The sequence below is a fragment of the Panthera tigris genome, chromosome B3 (genome assembly GCF_018350195.1).
Source record: "Panthera tigris isolate Pti1 chromosome B3, P.tigris_Pti1_mat1.1, whole genome shotgun sequence".
In the NCBI taxonomy this organism is placed as follows: domain Eukaryota; kingdom Metazoa; phylum Chordata; class Mammalia; order Carnivora; family Felidae; genus Panthera; species Panthera tigris.
Window position 1 is genome coordinate 142,016,901 of NC_056665.1, and position 27,807 is coordinate 142,044,707.

General features: G+C 56.7%; 1 protein-coding gene and 1 long non-coding RNA gene across 4 annotated transcripts; one reads left to right on the plus strand and one right to left on the minus strand.

Moving 5' to 3' along the window:
• Positions 1-458: 458 nt before the first annotated feature.
• Positions 459-8,945, minus strand: LOC122239315. Its single transcript, XR_006218283.1, has 3 exons — positions 8,018-8,945; positions 1,122-1,291; positions 459-686 (listed from the first exon to the last, which is right to left on the minus strand). It is a non-coding gene; the product is annotated as an uncharacterized LOC122239315 (long non-coding RNA).
• On the plus strand, positions 6,925-14,699 carry DLK1 (delta like non-canonical Notch ligand 1). 3 transcript variants are annotated; one of them, XM_042987795.1, is made up of 6 exons: positions 6,925-7,149; positions 8,456-8,519; positions 9,030-9,160; positions 11,966-12,107; positions 13,726-14,005; positions 14,225-14,699. In XM_042987795.1, the coding sequence occupies exons 1-6, from the start codon at positions 7,083-7,085 to the stop codon at positions 14,471-14,473; spliced, it is 933 nt and encodes a 310-aa protein (XP_042843729.1). In that variant the 5' UTR covers positions 6,925-7,082; the 3' UTR covers positions 14,474-14,699. The 3 variants fall into 3 exon arrangements, with proteins under 3 accessions (XP_042843729.1, XP_042843730.1, XP_042843728.1); XM_042987796.1 differs by having other exon boundaries at positions 14,231-14,699; XM_042987794.1 differs by having other exon boundaries at positions 13,726-14,699.
• Positions 14,700-27,807: the final 13,108 nt, after the last annotated feature.

Below are 27,807 nucleotides of genomic sequence, written 5' to 3' on the forward strand. Positions count from 1 at the left end.
CCAGACTTGAGTTTGGGCACCAAGAAACCCCATGTGCGTTGGGCGGGGGGAGCCAAGGTCAGCCGGGGCTGGGTGTCCCCTGCCCCCCATCCCTAGCTGAAGCTTGGCTGTAAACAGCTAGGTAAGGCCTCTGGAGGCGAGGAGCGTCACCATAGGAACAGGCTCTTGGAGTGTATACACAGAGAAGCCAGGCGCTGGGGGGGGGCGGTGGGCAGGGGGGCGGGTAACAGCGGGGGTGCTGGCTGCGGTCTCCCTGCGTGCGCCTGCTCCCCACATTCACCACACCCAGTCACAGAACGCTGAGGCCCTGGTGAGGAGACAACAAGGTGGGGACATCGCCACAACCCCACCTAGGACACAGGGTCGTTCCGAAGGGCCCGCGGTAACCCTCGGAGAACACTTGGTACCTCGTTCATTTATTCATTAATTCACTTAATCCACAAACACCTCGTGGGCAGCCCTGTAGGCCCCCGGCTGCCGGGCATAGGGCTGAGAAAGGCGCTTCTGGCCCCGCCGAGGTCAGACACACATGCAAAGTCCGTTAACGCCAGGCGGGAGGATGTGTCCAAGGTGGGTGGTGCTGCTGGGAGCGTCTGGGACGAGAGGCCAGAGGCTCGCTGGTCTCCAATCCCGGGCCAGGACGCACGGCAGGTGGACCGGAGGCTGTGGCCGGTGGCAGGGGAGGCCTGGGGGGAGGAGGGCAGAGAGGAGCCAACGCAGGGCCCTCTGACCTCCCACCTGCCTGTCCCGGGGCCCTGCTTGGGCACCGGGCAGGGCCTTCCCTCGCAAGCCATCCCTAACGCTTAGAACGGAGTAGCACGGCGAAAACATTTCTGAATATAATTGAATGAAGACACTAATGCCTTCTTACAAATAAGAGAATAAATATAGTACGGGAACATCTTAAATTCCTCGAGAGCCATGTGTTTTCACATCCCTAAACTTGACAGGTACATCAGGCCCAGCCAGGAGACACAGCTCTTTTCATAAGCCCCAGACATGGGGATGGGGAAGGTCACGGTCCTGTCATAGTCCCGCCATGGTCACCCTAAAAACCCCTAAGCTGGAGCTAGGATGGGGTCCTCCTTCCAGAGGCTCAGGGCTTGAGAAAAGGATTTCACCTGTTTCCTCTCCATCACGGGGCACTTTGTTGGTGCCTCTGAAGGGTTCGGCCGGCCGGGCCCTCCGGTGGAAGGCGGTAGGCAGGTGCTGCAGGGGTCGGGTGGGGGAGGGCTGGTCCAGTTCCCAAGCCTCGCCTCAAGTCTGGGCAAGATGTGTTCGTGGGTCGACCCTGGTCCGAGAAAAGGGAGACAGACTCCTGTCCCTCAGGTTGTTTGCCAGGGTAAGGGAGGCCGTCGAATATTTAAGAATAGTTAAGAGGGCTTTCTCTCCAAAACGCTGAAGGTTTTGTAACCCTTTCTCCAGCCTAACTCGGCCCCAGTCTCAACGAACAGCAGCACACTGTGGCCGTCTCGTGTGTGTGCCTACAGAGGTCCCGCCTTGACGACCCTGGCGAACGAACTCCTACACACCCCGGAACACCCAGTCCCGGGACCCCCACCCTCCAGGAGGCGCTCAATCTCCCTTCCCGCAGGCCTGCTCCCCTTTTCTTACCGCCCTCCCTTGACAGGCCTCCACCTCAGAGGCCTCTAAACGTGAAGGGTCCTCAAGCCCCCGGCCCTCGGAGGTGAGGGAGCACGCCACTCCATCGCTGAACATCCGGTCCTGCCCCACCCCCAAGCAGAGCCCCGGGCACACAGTAGGAGCTCAGCCCATTCTGAGTGGATGAAAGACAGCATTTAAAAGAAGTGAGCCTCCGTTGTGTGGAAAATTAACTTCTGGGAATTTCTGACAGGCTAAGTGATGAAAAGACTCCTTTCTCCTCTAGTTGTGATCCCCTCCCACCTAGGTGGGGCGAGTTTACCTACGAGGTGTGGGGGCGGGGCGGGGAGCTGTTATTAACCCTTCTGGAGACCCCCAGAGCTCTCCACCCACACAGCATGACTCAGTGGCGCCCTTTAAGAGGATAATTTGATTGAGGAGGGGACAATTAGACCCGCGAACGTGACATCCATGTCGATTCCAACGAGGAGGGAGGCGAGAAAGATCTATTTTTGAATGCTCCCATCCGATGGGTGGCGAGAAACGGGCTGCGGTCTGGGGGGGAGGCGCGACCCCTCGGAAGTCACGTGGCCAGGCCACCGCCTCCCCCGGGGGGGACACGTGCACCCCCAGCTCCCTCGCGCGCCCCGACGCCGCGGAGCCCGTCACGCGCCTCCCCGGGCCCCGCCACGAGGCTTGAGCAGCAGGTGCGCCTCCACCTCCACGGCCACGGTCCCCGTTCTCCGCTCGGCCGAGCGCGCAGCCACTTCAGACTGAAGAGGCTTCTCTCTGATTGAACTCGAAACCAAGCCGTCGTGCTCGTGTTCTCGAGCCTAAATGTACCCGGGTGCGCCTCTCACTTCCCTCCACCCTCCGCCCCCGGGGCCCCCTCCCCTCCGCGGGAGAGAAAAGAGACTGTCTCTCTTCAAAGCTGAACTCGCTTGCTTGGGGAAAGAATGCGGATCCGATCGTGGCTGCCGGGCGGCTCCTTGGCGTTTGCACCAAGCCCTCGCGAACCCCCCCCCCGCCCCCACCCAAGGTGGCTGCTCGGCGCCCCCACCCCCTCCAGGGGAGGTGCCCTCGGGTGTTCCCAGGGTCCTCCCTGCCCTGCCGCTGAGCAGAGAGCGGGGCGTGGATTCCCTGCTACACGCTGGCTGCACACCTCTCTCAGAACCCGGCAGCCTCAGTGTGCTCATCTCTGAACCCGGGCCTTGCAGGGCCCAGCCAGCCCGGCTTCAAGGAGGCCCCCGTAAGAATCCAGATCCAAGGGGACAATCGGGGAGAGGAGGAAAAGGCAGGCCCCGCCTTCTTGCCTGCAGCCCTCCCTAATTCAGGGGCTGTGGCCCGGTGGTGGGGAGATCCCTACCCCCACTGTGTCCAAATTCCAGTTCCAGGACTCTAATCAGAAGAGCTAAAGCTCTGGACGCTGGCCCTGCCTTGTCAAATGGGCAGGCTCTTTGGGCAGGGCTACGTGTCTCAGACAGGGCGAGGGGGAAGCTGTGTCCTCTTCGGGAGGCAGGGTGGAGAACACATGGTATTTGGGAGAGGGAGAGAGAAGAGGGAACAGAGGCACCTGGGGGTCTTTGCTGGGCCTCAGTTTCTCTGACTGCATCACGTCCCATTAGGCCCGGACCGGTGGGAATGCAGAGACCTCCAAAAACCACAACCCAGTCTGGGCAGAAACAAAGCCTCAGGCTTTGGAGATTCTCAGCTGTAGGGGGGTGCACAGCAGATGTCAAGACGGGGTGGAGGCAGAGTCCCCCCCCCCCCCCCCTCAGCTGCCTTGCCCCCACTGTGCACGCCCAGGACTAGCTGGTCTCCGAGGCCCCTCCAGCTGGACCCTGCTGGGCTTTCTTGATCAGCAATTCTGCCTTTAATCAAGTGGTCTGGTGCTGGCCGAGGGCAATGTCAGTGTTTGGAGAGGGGAGGAGGGGAGAATGGGCGGGGGACTGTCTGGAGACAACATTTCTTCGGTGGCCTCCGAAAACTTGCGCCCCTCACCAGCTCGCTTGCTGCCGGGTGGAGTAAGGCCCCAGGGAGCTGGCCTCTGGGCAGAAGGGGCAGAAGGTTCATGGGGCTGCAGGCAGAGCCAGCTTGGCAGAGGGAAGGAGCCCAGCTTGAAGTTCAGGAGTTGCGATCCAGCCCCACCGTGGGCAGGTTTGGTCCCTGATACCTGTGTACCCCGCGGGCCAAGCCACCCTCCGCAGCCAAGCATTTCCTGAGGGCGGGGGCTGCTTGCCTCTTTTGTGATCCCCTCTGTTCTTTGCGGGGGAGGGAATGACAGGGAGGGGAAGGGTGCACAGATAAAGGAGGGAGTCGTCCTGAGTCCTCCTGCCCTCTGGGTCCGCTTGCAAACAGCAGGTGCTGACTTCTCCCCGAGGGACCCGGTTGGCATTTTCACGCTCTCTGTGCACAGCCTTGAAGCTGGTGACTGTCACCAACCTCCCCTCTCCCCACTGCTCCTAAGCTACCCTTTCTCACTGTCTGCTTGCTGAAAAGAAATCTCCAGTCTCCAGAATTTACAAACACTTTAGTGAGACCCACAGAAAGCTCCAGGCTTACAGGTCTTGAAACGGCAGGAAAGACTCCTCCCAGCAGCGGCCCTGCAGGGGGCTCTAAAGAGAGCCAGATCAAGAACCAGTTCCAGAAAGAACTAGCCCACTGGGGTGGAGGCCCAGAGGCAGCTGGTGGAGGAAGGCAGGAAAGGGCCAGGCCTTGTAAGTACAGTGGTTTTCTACTTAGGAAAACCCAAGTTCCCTTTGGGGACAGGTGTGGTCTCCCTGCTTATAGACAAGGAAACGGGGCTCTGAGGGGCATAGTGACTGGCCCAGGGCCCTCAGCAGTCAGGGGATGGAACGGGGATTAGCAAGCAGGTGCCAGCCAGCCAGGGAAGTGCCCTTTCAGCCTAAGCCCCTGACATTTGGGCACGAATGCCCTTGGGTGAGACTGCCCTCCTCAAGCCTCCCTCCCTTTCCAGAACTGGGGAGGGCAGCGGTGGGAAGGGACCGAGGTTGGGAAGGGAGGGGTCTAGATGACGGTGTACGCGATGGCCCCGTGGGTCCCCCACACGGTCCACATGGCACCTCGGCACCTCATGACTTGGTCTGGGCGGAGGCCCTCACCCCGGGGCCGCTCAACCCAGAGATCCCCCGCCCCTCCTCAGTGTCTGGCTGAGAACCCAGCCCTTCCCAATCTGCCCGCTGTGTAGGATAATTTTGGAGGCTGAGGTCAGGGTCCTTGGAGGGAAGAAAGGAGGGGGGGTGGTCAGGGAAGCTGGGGCCATCTCCATGCAGTGGACAGTTGAACCTCCAGGCCTGGCCTGTCCGCCACTCTCGTTGGAACCCCCGGGGCCTTGGGCAAAGGACCTTCCCTCTCAGAACTCGTTTCTTCATTTGAGAAGAATCCCTGGGAGAGATGGGGTAATGGGAAGGAAGGGGCACGGGGTGGGTGCCTGGTCGGGGGCAGCCCCCCCCCTGCCCTGCCCAGCCTGTCGCTCAAGTGGTTCCCAACGGCACCCCCCACCCCTACTTGTGGGTCTTCCGCAGAGGAGAGGAGAAGAGAAGGAGGAGGCACCTCCCACAAGGGTGAAGGGGCGGGGGCTTCGCTTCAGCCTCTGTGGAGTCTCCACCCTGGTCAGGCGCCCTCCGGCAGCTGTTTCCTCTGGGAGCACAGACTCCGGGCCTTAGCGCCCCCCTGTGCCTGAGGACTCCCCGTGGCCTGTCTTCCCACACCCATCTTGAGGACAGAGAGTATGTCCTCAAACCTGCCACCACCCCAGGAGATGGTCTGAAGGCCAAGGCCCCCCACCCTAGGACCAAAGTGGCAGAGATCACCCTCCCTCCCCACTGCGGGAAAGGGGAGGCTGTGAAATGGGTGGGCACCCACCCCCTGCACCTGGGGTCTCTGTGCAGATTAATCTATGTAAATGAAGCATAAATAAATGAACCCTCTAAAGGCCATGACCTCCTGGTACCCACCCTTCCCCAAGAAGTTAAACACCTTTCATCTCCTTCTATCACCTGTCCCTCCCGCCCCCCCCCCCCCCACTTCTGTATTTCCACCTCCAGCGGCCTGATCAGAATAGGGGCCTGGAACATCCACCCAGGAGAGTCTCTAAGCCCAGGCTGGGGGCTTCCCCCGCCCAGCTCTTGGGAGGGGAGGATCTCTGGCAAGGTCGGCCTCCCCACCCCACAACCCCGTGACTCCTCTGGAGGCCTCCCAGTGGGTCTAGAATATGTGCCGAGTGCTCGCTGTGCAGCTGTGTGTGTGTGTGTGTGTGTGTGTGTGTGTCTGCATGTGAGCGTTCTTGTGAGCTTGTCCACCTGTGTCACTGTGGGCAAAGACGGATGGGACCCAGCCGGCCTGTGTGTGTTGGGCTGGACCGCATGTGTGTGTTTTGGTGAGCGTGCAACCACGAGCCTGTGATCTGTGGGTTTCGGGGGACTGGGCGTGCGTGCCTGTCACTCTCAGGTGTGTGGCTGTCCACACGTGTGGGAGGTGCCCAAGGCCCTGACTGTCGGCCGGGGGGTGGGGGGGAGGTGAGCGGGTGTCGTATGTTTGCAAGTGAATTCGCATGTTCAGGTGTGCACGTGGCTGGGCACGTGCCTCTGTGTGGCCAGGCTGGGGCACATGTTGAAGGATGCCCGGGGTTTCATAACCGTGTGTCCGCTGGCCTCTCCGCGTGCCTGTGACTGCGCATGTGGCGCCCAGGACTATTTCTACAACCTGGGTTTGCATCGCAGGGCGTGCCGGTGGTGCAGTGTGTGGGTCTGCGTCTTCCTGCGTCTTTAGGGCGAGGGGCAGGGGGCTACGAGGCTTTCCATCAGTGTTCTCCCGAGGGCGCGTGTGTCAGGAGCGTGTCCTGCGTCCCCGGAGCGCGCATTTGTGTCTTCCCGGCCGTGTGAGCCATGGCCTGCGTGCTCGGGACCTTGGCGATAAGTGTTTTGGTGTTTCTCTGCGTGTTTCTGTATTCCGAGCGCGTGCTGGCGTCTTCCTGGGGGCTGCGGCCCAGCCCCGGCTCCGTCCCCGCCGCTTGTCCTAAGCGGGCCCGCCTGTGCGCGCCCGCGGGCCGTCCCGTGTACAGGACGTGTGCCCCTCGCGCGCGGGGTACCTGTGCCCGTCTAGCCAAGAGCGCTCCGCGTGCGCGAGCGGCTTTCCGGGACGCCGCAGCGGTGGGGGGCGGCCCCGCGAGGGGCGGGGGTCACCGGGACTGGCCGGCGCCGGCCCCGTGCGCGCGGAGGCGGGGGCGGGGGGCGGGGGCCGCGGGGGGGCGGCGGTACGAAAAGGGCGGCGCGCGCGGCGGCGGCGGCAGCTCGGCGGCGGCAGCGGAGAGCGCAGCGCGCAGCCCGGTGCAGCCCTGGCTTTCCCCTCGCCGCGCGCCCGCGCCCCCTTCCGCGTCCGCAACCAGAAGCCCAGCGCGGCGCCCGGAGCCGGACCCGCGCCCGCGCCGCTCCCGGGACCGCGACCCCGGCCGCCCCGCGATGACCGCGACCGCAGCCCTCCTGCCCGTCCTCTTGCTCCTGCTGGCCTTCGGCCACAGTGTCCATGGTGAGCCCCCCACCCCCACCCCCCCACGCCGCGGCGGCCCGGCACGCGCCCCCTCCGGGGAAGCCTGCGACGCCACCTCTGCCCACCCCCCCCACCCCGGCCGCCCGGTGCCCCGCGCGCCCCGTCCCGTGCGCCCCGACTCCGGCCCGTCCCGCCTAACCCTAAGCCCCGCGCGGTGCCGCCTCGCCCTCCCCGCCAGCCTCGCATGCCAAGCCTCGCCCCGGGGTCCCGGGGGCAGGGGGAGGTGTGGGACCCCCGCCCCCCCCCTCCCCCGCCGCCGCCGCCGCAGCCCCTTCCCGCCCCGCAGAAGTGGCGCTCGCAGGGGTGTCGGTGCGCAGAGAGAGGAGGTATGGAGAAACGAGGTGATGATCGGGAGCCCTGTGTGGAAATGCTCTGGGGTGCAACTTTGGGGTGTCGCGTGCGCGTTCGGGACCAGGTCTGTGGGGACAGCGGGGGGGGGTGGCTTGGCCGTCGCAGCCCCAAATTCCCACCGAGGCGCCCGGCGCGAGCCCCTCCCGCGTGGCGTTTCTCTAGGTGAGGGGCTGCGACACTTCAGTCTGCGGCGGCCATCTGTCTCTGACAGGGAGAGAGTTGCCCCTTCCCGCAGTGCCCCCCGCCCCCACTGCACCAGTGCTCGTGGGGGGGGGGCTGTCTGGAAAGCTGGGGAGCTAGACGAAGGAAATGCACACAGTAGGCGCCTACGAAAGTGTCCGGATGTCTAAACAGTGTCAGAATTGCAGAAATCTGCTTTGCAAAAATCCTTGCGTCTTTTAAATATGACGAGTCTGGGGGAGGGAGATTGGGGGGATTTGACTTGCGTGCCTGGTTTAACGGGGATTAAACCTTTCACACGATCAGGATGCCTTACCTGCCGGGCTGCCAGGTGAACCTGTCTGGCCTTTTCCAAAGCCGGATGCCTCAGAATCTGCTCCCCATTTTAGCTCACTTTGCAAAAGTGAGGGTTTGGCTGAGTGCCCAGGGGTCGAATGTCTCTACTCACTGTCTCCCCAGCCCCGCGTTTAGCGTTTGAGGTTTCATGATTTTGAGGCGGGGGAGGAATTTAGGTGTCTGACCTGCTCCTGAGAACTAGGCAGTGTCCTGTGATCACCCTGTCACCAGGAACGTGGCAGATTTTTTTTTTCTGAGTGGCCTGACGTGAAGCGCCTACTGTGTGCGAGGCTGGTGGGACCGCAGAGGGTCTCTGGCTCCCTCCAGGGAGGCCTTGGGCCCTTTGGGCGAACATGGGGCTTTGCCCTGGCCTCTGGGGCCTTGTGGGGTGAATGGTGTAACCTTTCTTGTGCCTCAGGAGCTGAGTGCTTCCCGGCCTGCCACCCCCAAAATGGGTTCTGCGAGGATGACAATGTTTGCAGGTAATGGGGTGGCTCCCCAGAGGCAGCCTGTAGGAGGTCAGGGCAGAATCCTGGGGAATCATGGTGTCAGGCAGAAAAGGGGGGGGGGGCTTGGCCGCTGGGCTGCAGCAAACAGCCTCCTCGCCCCCGCAGGAAACTGGTGGGAGGGTAGCGAGGGGGAGAAGAGGGCAGAGGGCTGGAGGATGGGGAGGGGGGGACAGCCACAGCTCCTGTCTGCCGTCTCAGAAGTGGGGTGTTGGGAGAACCCCTTGCAGGGTGAGCCCACTGCAGGCCACTGCGGTAAAATGCAGCGCTCTGCCAGGCTCTTGGGGACCCCTCCGTCTGGTCCTCTGTTTAAGTTGTCCGTTCAGGTGTCTGGTGTTTGCTTCCTGCGACCCGCTGGCCTGGCACTGTGCAAAGACCCCCAGGGGATCTTGGCTCCACAGAAAGCAGCCTGGGCGCCCCCTCCACCCCTGCCCCCCTTCATATGTCCCCATCTTTCTCCTCCAAACCCCCCCCCCCCCACCGCAGGTGCCAGCCTGGCTGGCAGGGTCCCCTGTGCGACCAATGTGTGACCTTTCCCGGCTGCGTTAACGGACTCTGCGTGGAACCCTGGCAGTGCGTTTGTGACGACGGCTGGAATGGGAAGCTCTGTGACATAGGTTGGCATGTGCCCCTGCCCGCCCCACCCCCATCCCTGCCCCCCCCCCCCCCGCCCCCAGCCGCCTCCTCCCAACTGCCTCCCCTCCCCCTCCCGCCTTATTCCCACACACTCAGGGCTCTGTATGGTAATGGTGTGTTGATACACTACCCCCTGGTACTTGGAACCTCCTAGAAGGTAGGGACTCAGTTTTGTTCTCCTCGGCACAGCTCCAGCACCCAAAGAAAGCACTTTGGGGAGGAGGGCTGTCGGGGATCTGCCTGTTGAGTAAAGAGTCACACAATCAGCACAGGCCACACAAAGCTCAGAGGGTGGAGACCTGGGCAACCTGTCTGGGTCACTAGAACTCAGAGAGGGTAAGGAAATCTCTGTCCTCCGTTACCCTGAGCAACTGAGAGCTGGTTGCCACTACGTTTTCAGGCTGCAAAATGTCCATCTGAGTCCATTCTCGTTTGGCAGAAGGGGCCCTGAAGCCGGGGCAAGCTAAAGTCCTGAAAAGAACTCCCGGCAGAGTGGGTGGCTGCCCCGGGGCCTCTGTCCCTCGGTCCTCAACGTTAGCAGAGACCAGGGGTAGCGAGAGGGAAGTCGAGGCTCGAGGAGGTAAAAGGCTCTGCTTAGGGATGCGTGAGAGGTTATCGGGAGAAAAGCCAGCGAAAATCCCTTCCCCTGGCCCCAGGAATGGGCTACTTCTCATCTGTGGCCACTTCTAATCCCCTCCCTTAAGGAACATTCGAGAGCGTGTTTGACTGCTGCGTCATAGCCGAGGCGCTCTGCCTTCCTAATCGAGCCCCCACCACAGTCTCAGGTCCTTAAAGCACCCCCCCCCCCCCGCCAGACGGTGCGAGATTGTCTCCGCAGCTGACTCACGCTCCGCAGCTCTGCTCCCCCTCCACGGCACCCTCTGGGCTGCCTCGTGACCCAGAGGGTCTCCCCCCCCGAAAAGCTACCACTTGGGATCAGGGCTTTTCGCCCAGAGCCCACGCTCTTTGGTGTCTGGTTCGGGATTGCCTCCCATGGAGTTTTCCAGACAAAATGTCCCCTCCCCACTGGGTTGACAAAGCCTCTCAGCTTGGGACGCTGGGTCCAGAGGAAATAGCCCTCCGGATAATTGTCCCCCCCGTTCCCCTTTTCCCCAACCCGTCTCTGTCTCTGAGGCTGTCAAGGCCGCAGCTGCCGCCCCAGACAGAAACCAGCGCCCCCCCCCCCCCCCCCCCGCCCCCTGCCCCTGGCATCTCTCTCCTTGCCTCGGCTTCATCTACCCTCCTTTTGGGCCGGAGGCATCTCTCTCCTTGCCTCGGCTTCATCTACCCTCCTTTTGGGCCGGAGGCCTGGGAATTGGGAAGAGGTGGGCTCATCCTCTGTGCGTGAGGCTAGATGCTGTGGGGGGACCAGGGGGGTGGTCGGCAAGTCTTTAGCTTAAATTTAAGATGCCCAGTGACAGGGTTGCTGGGAGCCCAGGACTGGGAGCCCGTTGCTGAGGCCTCACCTGCTAGAACCTTCCCATGATGATAAAACCTCTTTACGTTTCCTTACACCAAGCCGGGCTCACAGGGGACGCCTCACGGCTCTGGATAGGCCGTCGGCATGGCATACAGGCTTTCCCTTATGGATGGATTGCCATCTTCCCTCCACGAGGGGTGCGGGTCTCTTTAAAAGACAGAACGAATCCGCGTGTGTGTGGCCTCAGCGTCGGGGACCCCCACCCATTCGGCCTTAAGCTGCGGGGTCTCTGGCTGGCCCCGGCTTTGTATTTGGCAGATGTAGGAGCCCGAAGCTCGAAGGGCCCCCGGGGACTGGCCAGGGCGAGCCCCTCCTTTTGTACGTGGGGAAAGTGAGGCACAGAGCGGGGAGGAGCGGAACCCTGAGCCCGGCTGGAGCCAGGCATAGAAAAGGTCCCTCGCGGCCCTGCCTGGGGGCTGGGGTCTCCGTCAGCGGAGAGCCCCTGGCCCAGGCCCCTTTGTTCAGCTGTCCCTGGCTTGCTGAGCCCCGCATAATGAAGTGTGCATGACAGGAGGTGGAAAAAGGCGGTGAAATGTAGCAGTGTTCATGGAAACCCACACGGACAGGAGAGCACTCAGTACTTCTGATTTTGCTGCCTTCAAAAGATACAGCCTTTTTATCGCAGGCCCCTTCGTTCAGATCCTGAGCGCGGAAAGAGCGACCACCGGGAGACAGAGGCAGTGGTGGGGCTGAATCCGGTTTCTCGATTCCCGACAGGAGTCCTCACATGTCTCGATTTCCCCCCCGCCCCTCTGTGATGAAGGACAGCTGGTGTTTCTAACAGCTGGGCCGCACGATTGCCCTGACTGGCAGGGACCCCCCCCCCCCAAACCAGGAGAGGCTGAAAACTCATCTGGGGGAGGAGCCTGGGCCTGGCACACGCCGTTTTGGGGGAGGGAAGGGGTCTGCGGTAAAGGTCACCCTCCTGGACCGAGCGGGTGAGCTGGTGCCAGGACAGGGGGACGGCTTTCCCGGGTTGAGGATCAGTGAGCGGCCGTGACTTTCTGTGCCTGTGACCTGACAGGAGGGAGGGAGCCCCTTCAGCACCCCCCTGAGCTGCTTGCCTACGGCAGAGTTTTGGGGGGTCGCTACGTGCTCTTGCTCAGGACTCCATTCGGTGACCGCTGGCAGCGAGTGGCCACAAACAGAGACATCTGGGCGGCTCGCTTGGGGTCCCCGCTTGACCGGCTGGAGGGCTCTGTCCCTGCCCCCACCCAGAAAGCTCTCCTTCCAGCCTGTCCCCTCCTCCTCCTCCCTGGGGGAGGGGGTGGGTCACAAAGTCCGCTTTTCTCTCCCCGTCCCCCAGATGTCCGGGCTTGCGCCTCGACCCCCTGCGCTAACAACGGAACCTGCGTCAACCTCGAGAGCGGCCACTACGAGTGCTCCTGTGCCCCTGGGTTCTCGGGAAAGGACTGTCAGGAGAAGGATGGGCCCTGTGTGATCAATGGGTAAATATTCTTCCTCACTCTGTGTGATCCGATGAATGCTGCTTTGATTCCTGCGTCACACCCCCAAAGACCCTTTCAGCCTAGCCCAGTTGGACCTGTCACCTGACAAAAGGCCAAGTAAGTGCCTGTCCCTCAGCCCCACGGCTGGGGGAGGGGGCGCCCCAGATCAGGGTGCTTGCGGGGCTGTGTGTGATCTCCGTAATTTCTGAAGTGACCCCCCCCAAGGTGATTTCCCTCTCCCTCGGATGCCCCCAAGTCCCCATGTGTGTGCGTGAGGGCAGACCGGCTGCGGAGTCGGAGAGGGGGGCTTTGGCCAGCGGGGTGGGCGGGGAGGACTAACCATGAGGGTGGGGGGTGGGTCCAGCTCTTAGCGACCCGCAGCGGAGCAGAGGCTCTGGGACTTTCAGGGCCGTGGGCACGGCAGTCAGAAGGGACACTTCTGCAAAGCAGCAAAGCACTTCCGGCCCTTATCTGTTTAGCTCCACGGAGCCCACCCGGCCCTCAGCTGGGGCTTAGGCGGGGCTCAGGCCGTTGCAAGAATGCAAACAGAGGGGGTCTTGGGCCTGAGCCGGGGGAGGGGGGGTGTGGGGATCGAGCTGGGGGGCAGAGGATATAGAAGCTAGAGTACAGAACCAGCTTATCTTGACTGGGCATTCCAGGGAGGGCGTGGGGAATCCTGGAGCCCTCGAGGCCACAAACAGGCATTTTTGTAGCATCCAAAGATCAGTGTTCAGAGAGGGTCGGAGGAGAGGGGGTCACAACCGACGTCCACGTCTGCTTTTGAGCGGGAAGGGAGAATACAGAGCGAGACCTTTAAAACGTTTTGCTTTTTCTCTCCCACCAACTCGAACCAGACTGTCAAAATAGAACCCGAGGTCCTTGAAGTCCCTCCAGAGCCCAGCTCCTAGGCAGCCTTCACCCCCTGAAGCAGCGATGCCGATTTCTTGTGCTCAGAGCCCCTTTCTTCCCTGGGTTCTGGCATTTATCAGATGACAAAGGGTCTGCTCGTTTAAAAGCACTTACGTTAAATGCTCCTGTGCTCTGCTTTGAGCAAACAGTTTCGGTCTGGAAGCCGCACTTGGGTGAATGGACCACTGTTAGACAGCCGGGCACAGGCACCCGGCCGGGCCGGCAGAGACAGCCCGGGGGTTTCTTTCACTCTGAGTGTCCCTGAGGGTCTCCAGTACAATAGTACGCAGGCTCTCTCCTCGGAAAATAGCGATACGAGTAACAATAAGGCGGGGGCCGTGTGGTGAGGGGACCTGGGTGGGGGGTGGGGGGCAGGCTCTGCTCTGCCCAGCGGCCCCCGGGGGAGGGGTGGAGCTAAGGGAGGGGGCTCCCTCCAGCCCTGGGTCATCACTAACTTTGCCTCTCTCAGCCTCAGTTTCCCCACCCGTCCACCAGTGACTAACCACCAGGCCTCTGGTCGGAGAGATGACTTAAGAGGTGGGAGAGGAGACGGGCATCGGCTCCGGAGGTCAGGCGTGCGTGCGTCCGCCCCGGACGGCCCCGTGAGCCCCTCGCGGACAGGGGCCGCGGCACCCGGCGCCTCCCTGGGCACCTCCGTCCTAGGCCAGCCCCCGAGGGCCCTTTACCGTGTCCCCCTGTTGTGTCGCAGGTCCCCCTGCCAGCACGGAGGCACCTGCGTGGATGATGAGGGCCGGGCCTCCCATGCCTCCTGCCTGTGCCCCCCTGGCTTCTCAGGCAATTTCTGCGAGATCGTGGCCAACAGCTGCACCCCCAACCCGTGCGAGAACCAAGGCATCTGCACCGACATCGGGGGCGACTTCCGCTGCCGCTGCCCCGCCGGCTTCATGGACAAGACGTGCAGCCGCCCCGTGGGCAACTGCGGCACCGACCCGTGCCTCAACGGGGGCACCTGCCTGCAGCACACCCAGGTGAGGTACGAGTGTCTGTGCAAGCCCGAGTTCACGGGCCCCACCTGTGGCAGGAAGCGCGCGCTAGGCCCCCAGCAGGTCACCCGTCTGCCCGGCGGGCACGGGCTGACCTACCGCCTGACCCCCGGGGTGCACGAGCTGCCGGTGCCGCAGCCGGAGCACCGCATCCTCAAGGTGTCCATGAAGGAACTCAACAAGAGTGCTCCCCTCCTCTCCGAGGGCCAGGCCATCTGCTTCACCGTCCTGGGCGTGCTGACCAGTCTGGTGGTGCTGGGCACCGTGGGAATCGTTTTCCTCAACAAGTGCGAGGCCTGGGTGTCCAACCTGCGCTACAACCGCGTACTTCGCAAGAAGAGGAACGTGCTCCTGCAGTACAACAGCGGGGAAGACCTGGCCGTCAACATCATCTTCCCCGAGAAGATCGACATGACCACCTTCAGCAAGGAGGCGGGCGAAGACGACATCTAAGCATCCCCACCGGCCCCTCTGTATTCGCGGGGTCCCGCAGAGCTCACTATATGCGGTCTGTTCTCATCTTTGTGGTGGAGTTTGCTATATTCTGTGTCGAATCTGGTGAACGCTATGCTTCCGTATATTACCTTTGTGTTGCCGTGTGACAAAAAGAACCCTCTTTCTCTCTCTTAATGCATGATCGAAAAATAATAACACGAGTTTCATCTTTAAACGAGTAAAACGAAATTAAGTATGTTATTCTAAACTCTAAACTTAACGTAAAATCAAAAAGACCAAAAAAAAACAAGGCAACAGAGCCGGGGCTGGGTGCCGACGCCCCTCTCTCTCCGGGAGGGGACTCGGCCACGGTCCTCGTGAAACCATTACGAGTGCCGCGCATGACCACTCACTGTGAAAAGGCAAAAATCTCTTTCGTTCGTTAATGTTCACACGCCACATCCAACGTGCACTCACATCAAGTCCAACAACCGCAACGCTTAGATCTTTCTGATTGATTTGAGATTTTGCGGAGTGCAGCGGCCGTGTGTCAGACAGAGAGAGAGCCCCGGGGTCGGCTGCTGGGGGGAGGGAGGGGGCCAGGACCCCCTCCCAGCCCTGCCACTAACTCGCTGTGTGATCCTTGGCGAGCTCCCCCCCACCCCGACCGCAACCCGTCCCCACCCCGGGCCCGACTTCGGCCCCTCTCGAGGGAGGGGCTTGAACGCAGTGACCATCCAAATTCTCTCTGGCTCTAAAACTCTGAATTAGGAACGAAGGGGTACGAACCAAAACAGTTCCTGACCCGAGAAATTAGGATCTGATGAGGACTTAAGTCTCATCCCAGGATCCACAGGTTTTGGCCTATCCTGGATGCAAACTTGACGTACTGAGATTGATCGCAACTGCCTTTCTCGAAATGGAGGTGGGGGGGTGCCTCCTGGCCCGCTTTCCGTCTGGAAACGAGTGGCCCCCTTTGAGTCACAAAGTGTGGTCTGGAGTTGCCACTTGGGCAGCCCCCACCCTCCCAGATTCCCAGCACTTTACCTTGTCTCCTACCCCGTAGATTAGATAGTCCCTCGAAATTTAAATGCACCTCTAACCGCAAGTGCCCCTGGCAAAATCTGAGCAGCAACACCGCCCTCACCGAGGTTTTCACAGAGTTTAGTGGAAATTGTTGCTTGTGGGGCGTTTTCTAGTTCTGTGGCCAAAGGTACCAGACCTGGTCTACACAGCTATGGGTTTAATTTGTGTTGCTGAGTTAACAACCCTCAGATCCTGAAAGACCTAGCCAGCTTCTGAATTATAAATTTGACTTCTTTTTTATTAAAAAGAGCATCTATTTTTTTTGCAAAAATAGAAAGAAACGGGACAGAGCTCTGTTTAGCTTTCCGGCTCTTAGGGTCGGGCAGCTAAACAGCCCTTGGGTACCAGTGAGAAATATTTTGCTTCTTAAATTACTTGGATAGGAAGCTATATACTCTTAGCTTGATTATTACTTGCTGTGTTTACCTAGCTGCAAGTACGTAATTGCTACATTATCCTCACCATCTTCCTGATCATTCAGTTCACCCCACACGCATAGACTCGCGCCGTCATCACATAGCCATCGACATCACCGTCAGCCACCGATCACTGTCACATCCCTGGCCACGCCCCCCAGCTGCCCACGGCCCAGCCAAGCCGCTGGCCCCGTGGCCCCTAGTCCCCGAGCCCCTGCCCTCCCCTCCCACCCCCCACCCCCCCGCCCCGGACTCCGATCGCCCTCACCCCACTTCCCTCCAGCCCCACGTCATTCACGTATCACCTCATCCCATCTCGAGTTCGTTTTCAGACATAAAAAATTGAAAAAAGACAAAAAAAAAAAAGAACCGTTGGCATGCGTCAGGCGGGCGTCTGGCACCCCGCCTGGCCTCTCTCGCGTGAGACCTTGACCGAGTCTGCTAACTGTTCTGATCCAGTTCCCCCACACACGAGATTCTGAGATTGGCCCCAGCGATCCAATTCTCTGTTCCACTCTTCCCATCTCCGTGCTGTCGAGGACGGCCCGTTCCCCCCTTCCCGGGGGTCGAGGGAACATATCCCGCTGTCCTCGACCAGCTCCTCATCGATTCACCGACTCGTCCACCAGCCATTTGATCAGGAAGCATTTCGGACACCTGCTGCGTGCAAGGCAGTGTTCGGGGAGCTGTGCGGCACGCAGGATGAGGGGCCGTCGGGGGGGGGGAGCGGACACGCCCGTGTCCCCAGGAAGCCCAGCAGTGCAGGTAAAATGCCGTGGGAGCGGAGAGTCCTGAACAGACGCCTCCCTTAGGGCCTGACCATCTTACCTTCCCACGAGACAAATTCTCTATTACCAGCGCACGATGAGGCCACCCCGCCCAAATTCCACAGCGCCCACTCGCACACGTCCCGCGAAATCAGAACAGTGTCCGCAGCCTCGACAGGGTCTTCACGTCGTGCAGAAATGGTCCATTCCATCCTCTATGGGGTAACCAGATTCTGCTGAGAGTGTCGGGATCCCTGACTGCCCATCCACACCTCGCGTGTGTTTGGAGTAGTGTGTAGTTTACGAAACAAACGGAGAAGCTCAAAGACAGCGGTCTGAGACATAATCACCAATTCGGTCCCAAAATTGAGAGAGGAGGAGGCGTAATGATCTTTCTGTCACCAAAAAATTTCAAAAATGTCAACGGCGCTCTTTTTAGCTTTTCCGTTTACTAACCAGGCAAGCAAAAAATTTTGTTTATTGAAAAATAAACAAAACCCAAGGGCTATTGGTGTGTTTCTTTGATTTGTTGTGCGCCCGGCTCCGGCTGTCCCTGCCCACTGGTGGCCTTAGCCCCGAGCAAGAGGGGTCAGGGGCCCAGGCTTGGGAGGGCACCGCTCTGGCCCTATCCAGCCCTTCCCACGTGGCCAGGAGACCTACGGGCTGAGGGATGAGCCCACCCAGCCCCTTCCAGACACACTCTCTCTGGGTGCTTGGAGCATGGGAATTTCCGGCCCTGTCGGCCCCACCCCGAGGGCCTGCGCGGGCCTCTCCCCTGCATCTGTTCCCGACAGTGGCTGTTTGTGGGTGGGGTGGCTGGGGCTGGAGCTCCAGGGAGAGGGGGTGAGGGGCCCAGGGTTCCATGCTTGAGCACGCCGGGGGGGGGGCGGGGTGGTGCGGGGGGAGGGCCAGCTCTCCCACTACGCACCGCACCGGGTCCTGGCCCAGAACCCCCGGGGGTTTGAGAATGCCACCCTGTTCTGGCCCTTCCAGAACTCAGTGAAGGTAGAATCGCCCAGGTGAGGGAGCAGAACGGATTTTGTTTGATACTGAGGGGCACTTGGAGCTTCCAAAAGTCGGCACATCAGTCTAGGAGCCCCATGGATACTGCTGACTTGGGCCCCGCACGGGGATAGGGGGACTTGCCTCTCTTCCAGGCCTGGCCTCAGGCCACGGGTTTACACCCTCAGCTCAGTACAGCCACCCCTTTGAGTCCCCATGTCGTGTGGGCAATGCACGTGCCTGACCACCCACCCAAGAGGGGCCGGCCGGACCCCTCCCCCCGGACACAGGAGCTGCGGCCCAGTCCTTGATCCCTGCTGGCCCAGGAGGTGGCCCTGGGGCAGGGTCCCCTCCCCACTTCCTTCCACTGCCTGCCCTTCCTCTCCAGGGCTGTCCTCGGCCAGGACACTGCCACTGCCCACCCAGCTGTCCAGCCAGGACCCGGGTGTCCCCGAGACACCTCCCCGCTCAGCTCTGTGGTGCTCTGCTCTCAGCTGGTGTGTGTGTGGGGGGTGGGGGGTTCCCATTAAGGCCGGGGACACACAAGAGGGACAGACAGGGGGTACACCTCAGAGATGGATGCTGTTCCGAAAACTGTAAGAAAACAAGAGAATAAGGTTGAGGTAACAGATGTAGAAACTTCTAAGAAAGGGATGAATTTTCCGGGAAAACATCTATTAACAAAATGTGATCGGGAACAGACCGATCACCTGGGACAAGACCCCCCAGGCGGGCCAGCTGTCAGTTACCTGACTTCAGGTCCCCAACATTTGACCCTTTGACTGAACAGGAGGTGCCCAGGCAGAGACACGGTTCTGGAGCCATGAAAAAGAGAAGGGGAAGACTTTTCGATTCTTTTTCAAGGCCAGGAGAAACCTGCCAGAGGGAATGGAAGGAAAGGAAAGTCACTGTCCTTACTCTGAATAGAGAGACAAAAATCCTCAGGAAAATAACAACTCAAAAACAGGCAATGATTTAAAAAAAAAAAAAATCATGACCAAGCAGAGCATTTTCTGGGAAAGCAAATGTCATTTACTCTTAGTAAATGTATTCATAGGCAGCGAACCCTGGAGGGGCCTGGGAGGCACAAAGCAACGGCAGATCCCCTTAGTCCCGTTAGCCGCACCCCCCCCCCCCCCCGGGTCAGCCAGGTGACCTGGCGGAGAAACCCAGACAGAAGATCCCAGGCCCGTGAGCTGCGAGCTGTGACAGCAGGGGCGAAGCACGGCTGAAAAGGGGAGTCTGGACTGAGTGCTGTGGAGGTAGGCAGTGAGGAGGGCCCAAGAATGGCGAAGGCCCAGAAGCGGGGCAGGTGGGGTGAGTGTGGGCGACTGTGGCTGCAAGAGGTCCCTGCGCGGTGCCCCAAGTGCAGAGCCAGCCGAGGAAGATCCCCATGAACTCCCAAGTGCAAGGAGACTTGTGGGCAGCAGGTGACTGGAAGCTTCCTGGAGGACAGTGAGGCGGGGGCACAGCTGAACAGAGGATGGAGAGAGGCCGGGCCCCCAGCCCGGAGCAGCCGGCAGGGCGGCTCCGGGTAGGAGCTGGGTTCCACCACAAGCCACGGGCGTGGGGACGACCGCTAAGCCCATGCGTCTGATGTCAGGCCCTGTGGCTTTCTGGCCTTTAGCCACTCTCTCCCACTGCTGAAGAAGAAAGCATTCGCCCACACCTCCCACCCAAGACCCTCAGTAGTTCACAGGAGGGAGGAGGTAAGGACCCAGCCACCCCAGTCGGTGGGTCGGGGGGGTCGGGAGCTCCCAGCTAATTCGCAGCTGCCAGGGGCTCCGCTTTGAAGTGCGTTTGGCCCCGGCTGTGGCTGTGCCATGACCACGGTGAAGGTGCAGACATAAGACTGGACGAAATTTCAGCCCAAAACTAGATCAAAAGAAAAAAATATACATATGATACCAGTTCAAGGGAATCGGTGCTAAAAGGAATTGGATAAAATACTTTCCTGATTTTTTTTTTTTTTTTAAATCTAAGCAACTAGGAAAAAAGGACACATATCCTTAATGTCACAAAGGATGTCTGTCTTAAACAATGTGTAGTATCCCACTGGTGATTAAAGTCGAAGGCAGGTAAGGCCGTGCTTTATACAGCAGCTGAGGGCTCGGGCTGTAGAGTCGTAGAGGCCTGGCTTTCTGTGTGGCTCTGTCCTTGAGCCTTCTACCGCCTGCATTTTCGCTTGCTCCTCTGCAAAGGAGAAGCGTCACGGTCGGCTCGGACAACCAGAGCAAAATCCCGTAGACCTGGGGCTCACAACAGACACTTATTTGTTCTGGGGTGGTTGGGTTCCAGCGAAGGCCCTCTCCGTGGCTTCCAGATGGCTGTCATCCTCTGTCCTCACGTGGCAGAGAGAGGGACAGAACGCGACCTTTCTGGTCTCTTCTTACAAGGACACTAATCCCATCCTGAGGACCCTCACGAGCTAATTACCTCCCCAAGGCCCCAACTACAGGGACCTCGGGACACTGGGGGCCCCCTCGGGACACTGGGGGCTTAAGCTTCAACATATGAATTCTGGTGGGGGAGTTGGGGGGACGCAATTCAGTCCACAGCAAGCCGATGAGGACAGCAATTCCTACCACTATTGTTCTAGAACTTCTAGCCAATGTGATAGACAAGCAAAACAAACAAACAAAAATTGAGGTATTACTATTGGAAAGTAGATTAAATGATGATGATGATTTTTTTTTAAGTAGGCTTTATACCCAGCCCAGAGCTCAATGCGGGGCTTGGACTCACGACCTTGAGATCAAGAGTCAGACGCTTGGCTGAGGCACCCAGGTGCCCCTAGATTAAATGATTATTAAAGATGATATTAATGTCTGCCACGAAAACGCAAGAGAATGACCTGAAGGTGACCCTACATTTAGAAAAGCCTGAATACCAATAACACGTTCAAAACATATAATGATGTAAGACTCCGATGTTATAAGGATGCTAATTACTCCCCAAAATTAACTTATAAGTTTAATGCTACTTATTGGCGGTAGATCGCTCGACCCTACGGGTCCTAAAGTTGATCTGAAAAGAGTGAAGGGGTAAGAAAACCAAAAGAAGAAACCGTGAAGGGGCAAGTCGCACCATCAGGTATGAAAACAGAAAGCCACACGAATAAAAATGGCGTGTCGTGCACAGAGCCCTGGTTTTCTGAACAGGGGAACAGACAGATGTCTGCGCGAAGGGCAGTGTGGTAGGAATCTAATCTTCAGCCCCACCTCCTTGTTGACAAATGTGGAAACGGAGACAGGAGACGAACTAGTTCAAAGTGCTCACCGGAGGACAACTTTGTCCCTCGGGACACGTTTGGCAATGTTTGGAGACTTTTTTCATTGTCAAACCTGGACGGGGGTTACTGGCACCTAGTGGGTGGACGCCGGGGAGGCTAAGCAGCCTACAAGGCGAGGCAGTCCCCGCGACCAAGAACTATTTGGCCCCAAAGAGTTCGTTGCAAAGTCATTACCACAATGAGGTTAGTCAGCACATCCTTCACGTCCCATAATGACCATTTTGCTGTTGTTGTGGGGACAGCATTTAAGATCTACTCTCCAGGTGACTTTCAAACGTACAGCAGTGTTGTTACCTGTAGTCACCATGCTGTGCCTGAGATCCCGGACCTACCCACCTCAAAACGGGTAGTTTGTACCCTTTGACCAGCATCTCCCCGTTCCCCCCACCCCCACCCCTGGTATCACCATCGACTCTCTGGTTCTATGAGTTCAGCTTCTTTAGATTTGCATGTAAATGAGATCGTACAGTGTTTGTCTTTCTCGTATTGTCCTTAGTCTAATGCCCTCAAGATTCATCTGTGTTTTCACAAACAACTTCCTTCTTTTTTATGGCTGAATAATATTCCACTGTGAGTGTGTGTGTGTGTGTGTGTGTGTGTGCATACATCTTTTTATCTATTCATCCATCAGTGGACACTTCGGTTCTTTCCATGTTTTCACTATCATTAATAATTCTGCAATGATTTTATTTCTTTTGGATATACAGACATACCTCAGAGATATTGTGGGCTTGGTTCCAGACCACCACAATAAGGCAAATGTTGGGGCGCCTGGGTGGCTCAAGTCGGTTAAGCATCCAACTCTTTAAAAAAATTTTTTTTTTACATTTATTTATTTTTGAGAGACAGAGACAGACAGAGCACAAACAGGGAAGGGGCAGAGAGAGAGGGAGACACAGAATCTGAAGCAGGTTCCATGCTCCGAGCTGTCGGCACTGAGCCCGACACGGGGCTCGAACTCACGGACCGTGCGATCATGACCTGAGCCGAAGCTGGATGCCCAGCCTACTGAGCCACCCAGGTGCCCCAATACGTGTCTAACTCTTGATCTCGGCTCAGGTCATGATCTCATGGTTCATGGGTTCAGGCCCTGCATTGTGCTCTGGGCTGACAGTGCAGAGCATGCTTAGGATTCTCTCTCTTCCTCTCTTTCTGCCCCTCCCCTGCTCTCTCTCTGTCTCTCTCAAAATAAATCAATAAACTTAAAAAAAAGGCAAATGTAGCATTAAAGTAGTCCATGTATTTTTTTGTTTCCCCGTTGCATTTTTTTATCATGCAGTTTGATTATGGTTCAGAAAAAAAATTGAGCGAGTAACTTTCTCTGAAAAAATATCCTGACTGTGTGTGTAGGCTGCAGTTGTTTGGGGTGGAGGGGGCTAGTAAGCTATTGCCCTATTTTCTATTCTGAAAACCACACAAAGCCCCTGGTCCCATCTGATCATATGGAGACGCATGGGCCCCAAAGGGCCTAGAATAAAGACAAGAAAGGCAAAGACTGCAAAGCCAAGGGCACGCGACAGGCTCTAAGAGAAATTCTCGGAAATACCTGAAGTGGCAACAGGGAACATTTGGCTGGAACCTGAAATCCTTTTCAGTATTCTTGTCTTGTGCTCCGTGTTTAAGGGTACACATGAACTCAATGGAATTGCGATTTCCCTTTATGTCTATAGACGCTTCCCTGTGTGGCTCATTCACTTCCTCGCCTGTGACCCAGCCTCCCGTTATTGTCGGCAGCTCTCAGGTAATCTTCCAGAATGGTGCGGGTTGCGTCTTCCTCAAAGCAAGCAAGGGCATTTCTGAAGACATCTTCCGGCTCCGTGCCATTTAACTTTTCACCAAGCTCATGAAAAACATGGTGACATGTATGAGCCCGGAGCCTCAGTCATCGTGCTGTCCACATACTCATCAGCTGGGATTTTCCCCAGGGAGGTGAGCATATCATGCAGACCCTTGTCAAAATGCCAACAGAGCCCGAACAAACGATCCTGCGCTTTGTAGGGAACCACAAAAGACCTCAAAGAGCCAAAAAGACCTCAAAGAGCCAATCTTGGAAAAGAAAACTGGAGGTATCACAATTCCAGATTTCAAGTTATATTGCAAAGCAGTAGCAATCAAAACAGTATGGTACTGGCATACAAATAGACACATAGCTCAATGGAGCAGAACAGAAAACCCAGAAACAAAGCCATAGTTATATGCTCATTAATCTTCGGCAAAGCAGGAAAGAATATACAATGGGAAAAAGACTGTCTCCTCCACAAATGCTCTTGGGAAAACTGGACAGCGACAGGCAGAAGAATGAACGTGGACCACTTTCCTGCATCATACAGAAAAGTAAATTCACAATGGAGGAAAGAGCCGGGGCGCCTGGGTGGCTCAGTCGGTTGAGCATCTGACTTCGTCTCCGGTCATGATCCTACGGTTTGTGAGTTTGAGCCCCGTGTCGGGCTCTGTGATGACAGCTTGGGGCCTGAAGCCTGCTTTGGATTCTGTGTCTCTCTCTCTGCCCCTCCCCTGCTCGCTCGCTCTTTCTCTCTCTCTCTCTCTCTCTGTCTCAAAAATAAACATTAAAAAAATGTAAAACTAGCTTTCAAATACAAGTAACTTAATCATGACCAATTCACTGATCTGTGCCTCATCTTTTAAAAATTTAATTGATATCACTGTTTTTTTTTAACTTTGAGATGTAATTGACATAAGCTCCATATTGGTTTATTAGTTTCAGATGTGCCACATGATTCACTATTTGTATTGATTGTGTAAAGATCACCACAGTAAGTATAATAATTAATATTCATTACCACACATACTTCGTTTTTTTTCCTTGTGATGAGAATTTTATGATGGGTTTGTGGGTTCGAGCCCCGCGTTGGGCTCTGTGCTGACGGCTCGGAGCCTGGAGCCTGCTTCAGATTCTGTGTCTTCCCCTCTCTCTGCCCCTCCCCTACTCATGCTCTGCCTCTCGGGCTCTCAAAAATAAGTAAATGTTAAAAAAATTTTTCTTTTTTAATGGATGAGAGACCTAAATGCGGGCCCTGAAACCATAAAAATTCTAGAAGAGAGCCTAGGCAGCAATTTCTCTGACATCGGCTGTAGCAACATTTTTCTAGTTGTGTCTCCTGAGGCAAGGGAAACGAAAGCAAAATTAAACTATTGGGACTTCATCAAAATAAAAAGCTTCCGCACAGCAAAGGAAACAAGCAACAGAATTAAAAGGCAACCCACTGAATGGGAGAAGATATTTGCAAATGGCAGACCCAACAAAGGGTTAGTATCCAAAATATATAAAGAACTGATACAACTCGATACCCAAAAAAGAAAGAATCCAATTAAAAAAGGGGAGGAGCCATGAAGATATTTCTCCAGAGAAGACATCCAGACGACCAACGGACACATGAAAAGATGCTCGTCATCACTCATCACCGGGGAAATGCAAATCAAAACTACCATGAGATATCACCTCACATCTGTCAGAGTGGCTAAAAACAGCACAAGGAACAACAGGTGTTGGTGAGGATGCGGAGACAGGGGATCCCTTACGCGCTGTTGGTGGGAATGCAAACTGGTGCAGCCGCTCTGGAAAACAATATGGAGGTTCCTCAAACAGTTAAAACTAGAACTACCCTACGGTCCAGTAATCACACTACTGGGTATTTATCCCCACACAAATTCAAAGGGACACATGCACTCCTATGTTTACAGCAGCACTATCTACAAAAGCCAAGATACGATGGGGCACCCGGGCGGCTCAGTTGGTTGAGCACTGGACTCTTGCTTTGGGCTTCGGTCATGATCTCACGGTTCATGGGATCGAGCCCCACGTCAGGCTCTGTTCTAACAGCGAGGAGCCTGCTTGGGATTCTCTCTCTCCCTCTCTTTCTGCCCCTCCCTCACTCGTGTACCTGCGTGAGCTCTCTTTCTCTCTCTCTCTCTGTCAAATAAGTAAACTTCAAAAAACACAATAGCCAAGATAAGGAAGCAGCCCAAGTGTCCATCGACTGATGAATGGATAAAGAAGATGTGGTATATGTATATACAATGGAGTATTACTCGGCAATCAACAAGAATGAAATCTGGCCATTTGCAACAACACGATGGACGTAGAGTATAATGCTAAGCGAAATAAGTCAGGGAAAGACAAATATCATATGATTTCACTCCTATGTGGATATTAAAGGAAAAAAAACCACAAATGAGCAAAGACGGGTGGGGAAGAGAGAGTGAGAGAGAGAGGCAAACCAAGAAACAGACTCGTACGTAACTACAGAGAGCACCCTGATGGGGACGTGGTGGTGGGGGATGGGGACCAAAGAGAGCACGTAACCGCGATGAGAAAGAACATGAAATGAGGGAGTGAGCCCAGCTGGTCATCCCAACAAGCAGCTCGTCACCTTTGCCAACACGCTGGGTATCTCACTCTCTGTCACTGCGTGGCCATCAGCAGTCCCGAGAAGCAGGAATGGGTTCCAGGGCATCGTTGGGGCCCGATGGAGGCTGTGAGGGGCCTGTACCCTTCCCTTCATCCTTCCACCCATCACAACACACTCAGCACCTGCACCCGGCTTTTTCCAAACAATTCTATTTCCTTAACCCTGTGGAATAAGAAGCTGCCACCGAACCCCAGACCAGAGGCTTTCTTTTCTACTTCCTCCCCTCAATATAAAAATATAGATACATTTTTGTGGCTCCCTCCACCCCCCAAAATAACATGACAAAAAAATAAGAGCACCTGGGTGGCTCATTAGGGGGAGCATCCAACTCTTGATCTCAGGTCTTGACCTCAGGTCATGAGTTCAAGCCCCACGTTGGGCATGGAGCCTACTTAAAAAAAAAAAAGAAAGAAAAGAAAAGAAATGAAAAGGAAAGAGAAAAAAGAAAAAAATAAATCAAATTTAAAAAGAAACGAGGGGCGTCCGCGTGGCTCAGATGGTTAAGTGTCCGACTTCGGCTCAGGTCATGATCTCGTGGTTCACGAGTTTGAGCCCCGCGTCGGGCTCTGTGCTGACAGCTCGGAGCCTGGAGCTGCTTCAGATTCTGTGTCTCCCACTCTCTCTGTTCCTCCCCTACTCATTCTCTGTCTCTCTGTGTCTCTCAAAAATAAATGAAAGTTAAAAAAAAATAAATAAATGGTGATGGAAGCACCTGGGGGGCTCAGATGGTTAAGCGTCCGACTTTTGCTCAGGTCATGATCTCACGGCTCGTGGGTTCCAGCCCTGCATCAGGCTCTGTGCTGACAGCTCGGAGTCCGGAGCCTGCTTCAGATTCTGTGTCTCCCTCTCTCTGCCCCTCCCCTGCTCGCGCTCTGTCTCTGTCTCTGTCTCTCTCTCAAAAATAAAATATAAAACATTTAAAAAATTTAAAATAAGGAAAAGAAAAACATGGTGAGAACTAGATTATCCTTAGGACTCTAACAGAAATTTAGCTAACATCTTACAACTGAACATGTATATATGTTGCTTAGATACATGTAATTACTGTAAACATCTGTATGATCTGGGATTTTGTTTTTATTTTGAAATGGGAGCTTTTATGCTTACAAGTTCATTAAAAACTAAATTGTTTCTCTAAGAAAAAAAAAACCTTCTAGGAAAAAAAATGTTGTGTTCACACTGTATCGTAGTCTGTTGAGTGTGTAAGAGGATTATGTGTAAAGAAGCAATGTATATGCCTTAATTTAAAAATACTTCATTGGTAACAATGCTAACCATCATCTGAGTACCAGAGGGCCTGCCTCGATGGTACTGGCTGTTGACCGGGCAGGGTGGTGGTGGCTGGAGGCTGGGGTGGCTATGGCGGCTTTTTTTTTTTTTTTTTAATGTTTTAATTTATTTTTGAGAGAGAGAGACAGAGACAGAGACAGAGCATGAGCAGGGGAGGGACAGAGAGAGAGACACAGAATCCGGAGCAGGTTCCAGGCTCTGAGCTGTGAGCACAGAGCCCGATGCGGGGCTCAAACCCACGGACTGCGAGATCATGACCTGAGATGAAGTCGGACACTTAACGGACCGAGCCACCCAGGCCCGGACATGCATTTCTTAAGTAACAAGACTCGAAAGTCGAAGCGCCTCCTCGATCCACGGGCTGCGGGACGGATGCTGTGCTATCATCGATGGACGCAACGTTGCTCTCTTTGTCCGTCTCCATCAGAGCTCTCGGGCGCCCGGGTGCTTTGTCCACGGGCAGTAACGTGTTGGAAGAAATCTTTCTTTTTCTGAGCAGCAGGTCTCCACAGCGGGCTTCAGATATTCAGTGTTGTGAACAGACGTGCTGTCTGTCGTCCGGGCTTCGTGTGCCGTCGATAGGGTGCGGGCAGAACACAGGGTAACTTCAAGGGCCCCAGGGTTTCCAGGACGCTACGCGAACCCTGGCCTCCGCTTCAAGTCCGCGGCTGCCTTGACCCCAGCAGGACGGTCAGCCTGTCCTCTGAAGCCCTGACGCCAGGCATTGACCTTGCTTCCGAGCTGTGGAAGTCCTCGATGGCGTCCGCTCCCTAGAGAAGGCTGTTTCGTCTACACTGACGGTCTGTTGCTTAGCGGGGCCACCTTCGTTCACGATCCTCGCTCGGGCTCCGGACAACTCGCCGCGGCTTCTGCATCGTCAGCGCTCGCGGCCTCACCTCGCGCTTGTGTGTTAGGACACGGCTTCTTTGCTTAAGCCTCCCGAACCCGCCTCTGCCAACCTCAGACGTTTCCGCTGCAGCCTTCTCCCCTCTCGGCCGTCAGGGAACGGAAGAGTCCGGGCCCTGCTCCGGATCAGGCTTCGGCTTCAGGGATCACCGTTGGGGCTGGT